The 10,964-nt window shown below is 30.3% G+C and overlaps 3 protein-coding genes across 5 annotated transcripts in view; all 3 read left to right on the top strand.

Annotated features, from left to right (window-relative positions):
* LOC105141310 (uncharacterized) overlaps positions 1-313 on the top strand; it is a 3,590-nt gene extending 3,277 nt beyond the window's left edge. The window contains exon 3 of the mRNA XM_011048491.1: positions 119-313. Coding sequence (XP_011046793.1) covers positions 119-313 — 195 coding nt within the window. The remainder of the gene's footprint in view (positions 1-118) is intronic.
* Positions 314-4,545: 4,232 nt separating this feature from the next.
* On the top strand, positions 4,546-9,407 carry LOC105141296 (isoprenylcysteine alpha-carbonyl methylesterase ICME-like). Of its 3 annotated transcripts, none has more exons than XM_011048480.1 (11): positions 4,548-4,972; positions 5,381-5,457; positions 6,024-6,093; positions 6,202-6,282; positions 6,547-6,621; positions 6,875-6,976; positions 7,063-7,203; positions 7,926-7,991; positions 8,114-8,257; positions 8,580-8,670; positions 9,048-9,407. In XM_011048480.1, exons 1-11 carry the CDS (start codon positions 4,758-4,760, stop codon positions 9,207-9,209), a joined length of 1,224 nt encoding a protein of 407 aa, XP_011046782.1. In that variant the 5' UTR covers positions 4,548-4,757; the 3' UTR covers positions 9,210-9,407. The 3 variants fall into 3 exon arrangements, with proteins under 3 accessions (XP_011046783.1, XP_011046782.1, XP_011046784.1); XM_011048482.1 differs by having other exon boundaries at positions 4,884-4,972; positions 5,386-5,457; XM_011048481.1 differs by lacking the exon at positions 7,926-7,991 and having other exon boundaries at positions 4,546-4,972.
* Positions 9,408-10,333: 926 nt separating this feature from the next.
* LOC105141297 (uncharacterized) lies at positions 10,334-10,913 on the top strand. The gene is made up of 2 exons (XM_011048483.1): positions 10,334-10,529; positions 10,762-10,913. The coding sequence occupies exons 1-2, from the start codon at positions 10,349-10,351 to the stop codon at positions 10,911-10,913; spliced, it is 333 nt and encodes a 110-aa protein (XP_011046785.1). The 5' UTR covers positions 10,334-10,348.
* Positions 10,914-10,964: the final 51 nt, after the last annotated feature.

Here is a 10,964-nt window from a genome sequence, read left to right on the forward strand (position 1 = left end):
CAAAAAACAAAGTGTTGTGTCAAGATCAAATGCAGAAGCAGAATTCAGATCAATAGCCCTTGGAATTTATGAGTTGCTATGGATGAAAATTATCCTAAAAGATTTAAGAATCAAGTAGGATGAACCAATGAAGTTGTACTGTGACAATAAGTCTGCCATTGCAATAGCTCACAATCCAGTACAACATGATAGAACTAAACATGTGGAGGTAGACAAACATTTCATCAAAGAAAAGTTAGAGAGTGGATTGATATGCACTCCCTATGTACCTACTGGAGAACAACTTGCTGATATACTTACTAAAGGTGTTTAGAATCCTGTGTTCAAAAAAACCTTGGACAAGCTGGGAATGAAAGATCTCTTCCATCCAGCTTGAGGGGGAGTGTTGAAGATTCTGAAGTAATTAAGGCAGATTTGAAGCTGATTTGTTGGGAGTAAAAACAGAAAGTCAGATATCCTTTCCTATAAATTAGAACCTAGCAATAATACCTATTTATGTGTAGTTAATAGCTGTCCTAATATAAATATGTAGATGCTGTATATATTCAACAATTCATTATGAAATAAAGAGAGAAGTCAGAATTTAACAACTCTTCATACCTATCTTATGACAAGATTTTAATTTGTTGTTGATATAAGTTAGTACCATGAATTATTGACAACATTTATAAGTGTTGACGTTACTCAAATAAGGTAGTTCAAGATAATTAATATGATCATGTTAATAACTTACAATGAGCCATTAATGATAAATCACTTGATTATAACCTTCTTTGTGTATGTTTTTCAGTTAAATAATAAAAAGAGCTTAAACTATACTTATTTAAAGTACCATTAGTAGATCCTTTAACCTTGACAATTGCTTTATCTTTGTTAAATCTTTACATTAATATTGATGACTTTATAGTCACATAATAATGTTTATATATTTTGATGATAACAGTTAAATAAAAATGTACTAATGATATGATTGCATGAGATTAAGTTTAAACAAGTTTATACAAATATCATTAACAAGCATGAAAAATTAAATGGATAAATAGATCAATAAGTCTAAAATTTCAAGCAAGTGAAGACTTAGTTCTTAAGGATTCATTTTAGTGCTTATTATGCAAATCTTTATATCTTACTTAATAGCACAAATTAAAATGAATTCACATGCTTTACATTGCATTCATTATATGATTGATATGCATTTAGTCAATTCAATATTTACTAGGCTTAAAATTGTTAAAACTAGATTTTAAGTTGAACTGATTAATCTTTTGACCATATAAAATGAATAGATCGACCGCTTGTTTAAGAAGAACAAACACATCTAGAAATTTATAGGAATCGGCCAACTAATTGACTTAACCAATTTAAACCGGTCGATCATTTTAACTGTCAAATAAATATTAATAACTATAAAATAATTAGTTTTTACTAAAAACACACACACACACACACATAAATATATAAAAGTTATTTTAAGATTAAAAACAACTTAAAATCATCAATCCTAAATCATATTCATATTTGTGCAATAAAACATTTATATTTTTTCACAAGAGTATAAATTCTCACACTCATCACACTTGAATATCTTCATATATTCTAAATGCTATTGAGTGAATAATAGAGATATAATCTATAATTGTATTATCTACACTTTAAAAAAGTGGTGCTATATTTCAAACAATTATAAACCTTCAATAGTTTAAGTGAAAAACTTTAGTCATTTGTGAGGTACATCACTAGGGTAAAAAGTTTTAAAGAGAATATTTTTTTAAGTGGTGAAAAAATTTAATGAGGATTTATTAAGGACATTATAATCCTTGACTTGAATGAGTAAATAATACAATATTTAAGATCAATTTTGTACTTAAGGTGTGGATATAGGTTATTGAAACATATTAAAAATTAAGTTTGCAATTTCTATCACTATATTTTTTACTTTAATAACTTTAATTTTTTTGTTAGTTAATTGTATTTAATTAGTTAATTGCAATATTTATTATTATTAGTGGAACATTAATTCACTTTTTTTAGATATTCTTGTTGTCTTAATCCTAAAACAACAAATATCACATTTTAAAATCTATCTAATGTTTTTTATTTTTTTATTTATGGTTTTATATACTTGATTTTTTTTATAAATCAACTTTAATTTTTTCAAGTTATTTATTATTTTAATATTGCTTTAATATTCCTGAGAAAAAAATCAATTACGTGATCATGTAAAGCAACTATAATATCTGCATCCAAGCTTTTCTAGGAGAGAACAAAAATGGGGAAATCCTATTGCTTGCGGAGATGCGTGATCAATTTTCCTTACCACACGATTCGATCCAAAAAAGAAGAAGAAGCAGAGTGTCCTATGCATGAGTCACCAGTCATGCTCAGTGGTGGCAGAACAACACTTCGGTGCAAGATTTCTTTCAATCTTGCAGGGAGTCACATGCTCCACTTGCATCGATTCATGTCCTGTTACTTCACCGTTCTCCCAGCGACCAAATACATTGCATGCCGTTTTGGCGAGGATTTATTCGTTTACAGATAAAAACACCCAACTTTATTACTTTATTCGCAGTTCAGAAAGGAATAAAACGTACATCACCGACACTGAAGATTTATTGATGTGAAAAAAAATAGTTATAAAAAAAATCTAAATTCATTCACTTATAAAAAATAATAAAAATATATTCATCTAAAATACTAATATAAAATGTATCAGATGAAGCAACATGCTCGAGATTTAGAATAATAACCTAAAATATATGTAATTATAAAATATATCTATGCAAATATCTTATTTCCCGTACATTTTATTTTATTACGATACATAAATTTTGTCATAGTTTAAATAATTATAATTTTTATTTTTATGCAAATGAGTTATTGCTTGAAAAACATTATTTATATTAGTAATGACCGGAATATGTTGTCTGAAGTCGAATCAATGTATTATTTAATCTGAATAATATAGTCTAATCATCTAAAAAATATTAACAGAATCATTAATATCTATATATTCATTATGATAATATAAATAGCCGGAGTAATTACCAATACATGGCTTAAAAATACTTACATGACATGTTGTTTATTTAGCTCGGTCTAATAAAATGTCAACATGTATCTTGTAATATTTTCAAATACTTTACTAATACATTATCTAGAATTATAAATATGCTAGTTTAATTATTTTTAAAAAAATTACAATTAAAAAATATAAATGTATATAATTACAAAATAACTTTGCAATATTTGTATTTTAATGGGAATTATAGTATAACTTCTATAGTTTGGATGGTAATAAACGGCAATTTGGATATCTAAACCCGACAATATACAAGTGTTCTATTTTCCCAAAATTACATCTAATATAAATCACTTTTGTGCAAATGTATTATTATACAAAAAAAATAAAATCAAAAGATAATACTTTTAATTTATTTTGTTATTTTTTTTTAAAAACTTGTCTTTAATGGTGTGGCATCTCCTTCCCACACAGGGGTGGTGGTGCCCATAAACGTGGGGTCCTAGTCGCAAATTTAGACGCCACATGGCAACGTATCTCTGCAAGAGTCGAGGATGTTCCAGAAGTTGGTGTGGTAACGCAATTCCAGAGCTGCGGCTAATCGATTTAGATCTGAGCTGAGCTGAGCTGGACAGGGCACCACTCTACGACCACATCTGCATGATATGGCTGGCACGGTAGCATGAAGGATTTTGACTTTAAATTTGAAAAAAAAGAAAAACATAATTTAGTACGTCACTTGTTTGTTTGCTAGATCAACATCAAAATCATCTTAGAGTTATATGATTTTCCATGTCAAAATCACTTTTCTCGCAAACTTTCTTATTGCTCTATTTTAATTCATCGTACATTACCGACGGCATGCAAAGAAACGTAAGATATTCCTCATTATTTTTTTTTTAAAATAAAAATTACTTTTTTTATAAAAAATAACTTGAACCATAAACTTAACAAATTAAATTAAAAAAATCCTAATTAATCTAATATATCTTTTTAAAATTAAAAAAATATTAATTTTAAAATTTTTTAAAATCAAATTATATTTTTTATTTATTATTCGAGTTATCTTATAAGTAATTAAGTTAATTTTGTAACTTTCGTGTAATTTTATTTTAAATTTAAATTAAATAAATTATAGTATCAAGAAATTTGATTTATTTAGCTTAGTTTAATAACTATTTAAATAATTTTTTATGATTTATTTATGTATTTCATATTTAATTTTATTTTCACAATTATGTAACGATGTGTGATATTTTAATTGATTTTTTCTTTAATATTACAACATCACAATTCTACTAAGTAAAATATGGATTATTTTTATTATTATAACTACTAAGTAAATTGTTATTAATTATTATTATTATTGACTTGTTAACCATGTAACTATTTAAGTTGTTAAACCTGATTTCGTTTATGACTTCGATTCAATATTATTTTTAAAAAATTAAGCGGAAACACTGATAATTATTATAAATGATTATTTATTTGTGAAAATGGGGCACCCGAGCGCAGATTATTTATAGAGAAAGGGAATGCTGGGAGTCAATTTTTATTCGTTTCTTTTTCCAACGGCTTTACTCAACCGTTATTACTCCACCCTCAATAACAAGAACACACGCTCTTTAATAAATCATTCTCAAATCCGAATCCAAATCTAGCGGCCACGATGACCTCATGACCGCCGGCTACCCTTTCTCCAAATCGCAACCGTTCGTTTGGAACTGAAACTACAATGAGTTATGACAACGATCAAACGGAAGCCAGACAGCTGCTTTCTCGGGGTTCTAGTGTTAGTGGCGGTAGCTTTAATCAAATGCAGCGGCGACGAGTTTCCGGTAAGCTAGCTAAGCCGGAGAGGCAACAGTCGTTTAGTCGAGATATCGGTCACGCCGCCTCCGAGACCTACTTGCTCACTCGGCTTACCATCACTCTGCTCCGATATCTAGGGTAAAATATCTTCTCTGATTAACATGTTATAGTAATCGTAACTGTGTAGAAATACCTGTGCAAGTATTTGTATGATACTTAAAACAGTTTTTTTCCGATGTTCCTTTAAACATTTTTTTTTTAATTATATTCCCTTAACTGTGTAGCTTTGATAATTAAATTTTGTTTATATATATATATTAAGGATTTATGTTATGAATTTTAAGAACTGTAATTACTGATGTTACACATGTTAGAGCAATAACGGCCTGGTGGTCCAGGCTTGTTGTTATTTAGTTGCTGCAATGATTGATTTGGTTAAAATTGTTAGTATTTCAAGGAGCAGATGATGGAGAAAGAAGATTTATTTATTTATGTTATTTCTTTTCATTTGCATTATGTCATTTTTAATCATATATTTTCATTCAGGGTAGGCTACCGGTGGATCACAAGATTAGCTGCTCTTGGCATTTATGCTGCTCTACTAATGCCGGGTTTTCTTCAAGGTGTGTATTTTTATTGCATGAGTATTAGTTAATGATTATGAGCTTGTGGTTATGAAATGTAAGTAAATTTTTTTCTGTTATTTTAATTCAAATGTAATGCAAGTAAATTTAGAGAACTGAGAATTCTGTATGAAAGAAGAAATTGTTTTCTGTTGTTTTAATTCAAATGAGTTATACCAGTTCAGTTCATGCACTGTAAATGGAAACTGCCCAGCTTTTCATATCTAGCTCTATTTTCGATCTTTTTCACTTGGAAACCCTATTATTTAGCTCAATTGTATTTATCCTGGTTCAATTGTGTGCATTGAGCCTACTTCTTGCATTTTTCGTTGTTTGATACTTTCAAAGATTGATTTTTGTGGTTCCAGTGCCTGTACCAAATAACCTTCACATTTCTTTCAATAATATGTCCAACATGTATCTGACCATAAGTTGGAGATCATGCATTCAATGGGCGGGGAAATCTTAAATATCGTGTTTTTCAATGAGTTGCTGGAAAAGTTGACTTTCAGATTCAGTGAAATCATTAGATTGATGGAAAATAACTTGCCTTTTGATCTCTGCAGTTGCATATTATTATTTCTTCTCAAGTCAGGTTCGACGAAGTATTGTTTATGGTGATGAACCCAGAAACAGGTACTTGACCCTGTGATTTATCATTTTTTTTCATATCTGTGAACTTGAGCTTGTCAGATATCACAGACTCAAAGCTATATTTTTCCTAATGCAACAGTGATTTTTCAGGTTGGATCTGTATTTGCCTAAAAATTTAGATGGACCGAAGCCAGTCGTGGTATTTGTCACAGGAGGTGCCTGGATTATTGGGTGAGCCATTTAAATTTGCTCGTAGACTTTCCTTTAGAGTTCATGATGAATTTGCATATTTTGTGATGATTTCAGTTTATTCATTTGTAAGTTGCTCAAGTCACAGTTTGTAAATACCACATATGAATCATTTTACTATGAATATAGCTACCTGGTACAAAACAGCCTCAAGCAAGCAGGATTTGAGCCAGAGAATATGATACGGCCATATATTTTCTTGCATATCATTTTACATTAAATTGCTGTGCGTTAATGCTGATCTAGGTATAAAGCATGGGGAAGTCTTCTAGGACAACAGTTGGCAGAAAGAGACATCATAGTGGCATGTATTGATTACAGGTATGTGGTTTCAATTTGAGCATAACATATCTTAGTTCATGGTTTTTGTTCTCATAAACCCATTATCGTGGGATGCAAAAATACATAATACATTTCAACTTTCAAGTGACGTATTTATCTATGACAACTTGAAGAGCGTGAGTCTTTTATATTTTTGAAATATTACCTATCCTGAACTTACATTTACTTGCTTACATATTTCTCACTTGTCGTCTACCTCCATCAACCATACTTGTTCGGCATGCTTATGCAGAAATTTTCCCCAGGGAACCATTGGTGATATGGTAACAGATGCTTCTCAGGGGATCTCATTTATTTGCAACAACATTGCTGAATATGGAGGTGACCCTAGCAGGTGATATAATAGTTTCTTTTGTTCTTCCATATTCCTTCTTATCTTAAAACTTTTTCCTTGATTTCTTCTTGCTTGTTATTGAGTAGGATCTATCTAATGGGACAATCAGCTGGTGCACACATTTCTGCTTGTGCCCTCCTGGACCAAGCGATCAGAGAAGCCAAGGGAGAGGAGAGCATCTCCTGGAGTGTCTTCCAGATAAAAGCATATTTTGGTTTATCTGGAGGGTAAGCTTTCATCTCTATCTATTTCATGAATCTCGTGGAAGTTCACTAAATTCGAGGAAAGCATTATTTACCATTTACAAGTAGAATGTTTTATTGAGAATGAGTAGAGTCACTGATCTAATCTCTGTTTCTTTCAACCAAATTTACTATCTACTGGTTGGTTTTCTTATAATGAGAAAAAAATATTTGTTTTTTTTATGATATTACCAGATTGTGGGAATCAGTGATAGTGTTTAAACACCTTCTCAGCTCAATCAGCTATTTTTGTAACTTCTTTGGCTCTGTAGACATTTCAACATTCTCATGATGATGAGCAGTTATTAGCTCTGCCAGTTCCAGTAGTTATTAAACATCTGTGCGCTGCTGCTCTGGACAATAATGGTACATAAACCAGCACGAGGATATCAATCTACCAAATTTCCTTTGCAGACTTTGTTCTCTGCTGTGTTATCATCTTGTTTTCTTCATTTCGAACTTTGGTGATCTTATTTTATATACTATTAATCAAAATAAGATGGAAAATAAAGTGGAATGTCTTAGAGAAAACATCATCTAGTTTTGCACAAATTACTCACGGATCATTTGCAGTTTCGATGATTGAAGAGGATTTTATGATTTGACAGTTATAATTTGTTTTTTTCAGTGCCCTTTTTTTTTTATCTGCTTGTAATGGACATTATGTTGTATAATCCACACATAGATCACTTGGAAACACTGAACAGGTACAATTTATGCAAATTAGTCGATCATTTCAACAACCGTGGCCTGTACCGTGCTCTTTTTCTAAGGTACACTCAGAATATTGGCTCACTGGATGCTGATCACTGTTTAGTCATGAATTATACTAGTATGCATTTATTGCCTAAAGTTCATTATCCAGAATAAGTTTTTTTCTGACTTGTGGTTACAGCATAATGGAAGGAGAAGAATCCCTTGAACGTTTTTCTCCTGGAGTTAGAATAGAGGACCCAAGCATTAGAAATGCTGTTTCTCTTCTGCCTCCTGTTATTCTCTTTCACGGAACAGCGGATTATTCAATACCATCATTTGCCAGGTTAGAATATCCTGTTTTTGACATCAATGATGTGCTTCATATTAAAAAGATATATAAGTGGTTTAGTCCAGTGCTTTGGAATCTCAGTACATAAGGTATATCAAGTTCAATACAATTCGTCCCATTCAAAGTTCCTTGATGTGTCAGATATTCATACAATTTCAATTTTGAAAATTATGAAGAAATGAAATTAGAGTTGAAATTAGCTCATAGTCTGTTTGGATTTAAATAATCTAGTGAGAAACTTTGCATTAATCTCAAGCTCTTGGACAATTCACTTCATTGTATTTACATTTAAGCTCCTTTTTATTTTTTTTTTCAGTGAAGATTTTGCAGCTGCTCTTCAAAGGTTAGGAGTACAAACTGAGCTGATTTTGTTCGATGGGAAAACCCATTCAGACTTGTTTCTTCAAGTAAGTGCTGAGCTGGATGTCATGTTTTATAGTTGTTATGATTGGTTTTTACTTGTTCTCAGCCAAATTGTGAATTTTTTCTAGTCAATCAAAATCCCACTACCACTTCAGTAGATGAACAGCTATTCTGTTTTTTTATTTTTTTATTTTTTAATCACCTTCAATAAGAAGCTGGTCAGTCAGGGTAAGGATAAAACTGAATTTCATGCGAACTGGCTTAGTCAGGGTAAGGATAAAACTGAATTTCATGCAAACTGGCTTAGCATCATGATGCTCGGGCATGTAACAAGTAATTTACTTAGAACTGGCTGTCAGAACTCATTTTGAGACACCTAGAATCCAACACACCCTAATGATTGGGTTGTCACCTTATTCAGGATCCTCTAAGAGGTGGTAAAGATGCCATGTTTGACCATCTGGTCGCTGTGATACATGCTGGTGATAAGGAAGCTCTTGCCAAGGATGCTATGGCACCTCCAAGAAGGCGCCTAGTTCCTGAGGTTTTGTTAAGAATGGCCAGTTATATCAGCCCATTCTAAGTCTGAACTTCCATGCTTTCAACTCCACTAGGTTTTTTCCCACTCTTATATCAGAAACGGCCATTTCTGTTGATGCACATCCTATTATTTATTATCGTCATTGGGGGTATATATATGTATATATATGCATTCTTCGCAGGGCCTCTCACTGTATTTATTTCTGGGGTGCTCGTATGCTCCCTTCAACTGCCTGTAATTTATTATTTTTAATTAGAACACTTGAATATTGAATCTCCTTAATTAGCTATGTTGTCTATGATTGTTATTTCTCTCTTAAAAATATATAAAAATAATGTTTTTTTTTAAAATTTTTTGAAATTATTTTTATATAAAACATAAAAAATATTAATTTAAAAAAAAATTCAAATTTTTAGAAACTGTGTTTCCAAACACGGTTTTTACCTCTTCATGCCCAATAAATTCACCTCTCCAGCAGTCTTCTCGTGAAACCTCAGCAATCTTCTCTAAGAGCACCTCCAATGAGAAATGAAAGAGACAAATGAAAAAAATAGCTTTTTAAATAGTATAAATATAGCTTTTTAAATTATGTGTATTCCAATAGTAAAAAACTATTTAAAAAAATCATTTATATTTTAATATATTTCATGTTAAATTAATTTTAATATAATTATATAACTAATTTAGATATTTTATATATAATATAATTATGATGTTATTAATTATATAATTAATATGAGTAATATGAGTAATTTATAAAAGTAATATAAAATTAATGAAGTAATATGAAAGCTAAAAAATATAATTTAAAATTAAATTTAAAATTTATTTATATGAATATTTTTAATTTTAATTTTTATATGTTATTGTTGAAAATTTAATTTTTTAAAAGTAAATTCAAATTTAAACTTTGAAAAAATGACCGTCAACATTTTAAATTTTTAAATTTTAAATTTTAAAAAAATAACTGCCAACATTAAATTTTCAAATTTTAAATTTTGAAAACATAACCGCCAACATTTTAAATTTTAAAATTTTAAATTTTGAAAAAATTACCGCCAACATTATAAGATTTTACAATTCGAAAAAATAGTCCATCTATAAATATTCTCATATATCTTAACATTTTTTCTCATCATTTTCTTCTCTCCAATCTTTGTTATATTTCATTAAAATTCATCATGAATCATTCTAATTTTAATTTTTATGATGCTTTTGATTTTGATGATGACACTCCTGTGTTGGCTTTTCAAGTTACTACTGTTGTGGTTGCTGAAGAAGAATCGAATAATCAAGGGCGGAGAATAGGGTATCGTGACTCTATTCTTGGTCACAATATTGTCAATCATAATAGAAAGGAAGGTGAGTTAAGGTTATATAATGATTATTTTTGCAGAAAATCCTAAATTCACTGAAAGTCAATTTCAAAGAAGATTTAGGATGAGTCGTCGCCTTTTTCTTCGGATCGCAAATGCAATGGAAGTTCATAATCTATATTTCAAACAAAGGACAAATGCTCTTGGTGTTCTTGATTTATCTTGCCTTCAAAAGATAACTGCAGCTCACAGAATACTTGTATATGGTATTCCTGCAGATCTTAATGATGAATATCTTCAAATTAGAGAAACCACTGCGATAGAAAGTTTTAGAGCTTTCGTCAAAACAATCGTAGAAGTTTTTGGTGATTGGTATCTAAGGGTACCAAACAAGGCCGATATTAGTCGATTATTATCAATTGGAGAGTAGCGTGGGTTTCCAGGGATGTTAGGGAGCATTGACTGTATGCATTGGAAATGG

Source organism: Populus euphratica, unplaced genomic scaffold (genome assembly GCF_000495115.2).
Source record: "Populus euphratica unplaced genomic scaffold, PopEup_1.0 scaffold117.1, whole genome shotgun sequence".
Lineage (NCBI taxonomy): Eukaryota > Viridiplantae > Streptophyta > Magnoliopsida > Malpighiales > Salicaceae > Populus > Populus euphratica.

Coding starts and splice junctions, on each gene's coding strand:
- LOC105141297 (XM_011048483.1), top strand. CDS start 10,349: ATGAATCATTCTAATTTTAATTTTTATGATGCTTTTGATTTTGATGAT. Junction 10,530..10,761: donor CAATCATAATAGAAAGGAAG/GTGAGTTAAGGT, acceptor GTATTCCTGCAG/ATCTTAATGATGAATATCTT.
- LOC105141296 (XM_011048480.1), top strand. CDS start 4,758: ATGAGTTATGACAACGATCAAACGGAAGCCAGACAGCTGCTTTCTCGG. Junction 4,973..5,380: donor ACTCTGCTCCGATATCTAGG/GTAAAATATCTT, acceptor ATTTTCATTCAG/GGTAGGCTACCGGTGGATCA. Junction 8,671..9,047: donor ATTCAGACTTGTTTCTTCAA/GTAAGTGCTGAG, acceptor CACCTTATTCAG/GATCCTCTAAGAGGTGGTAA.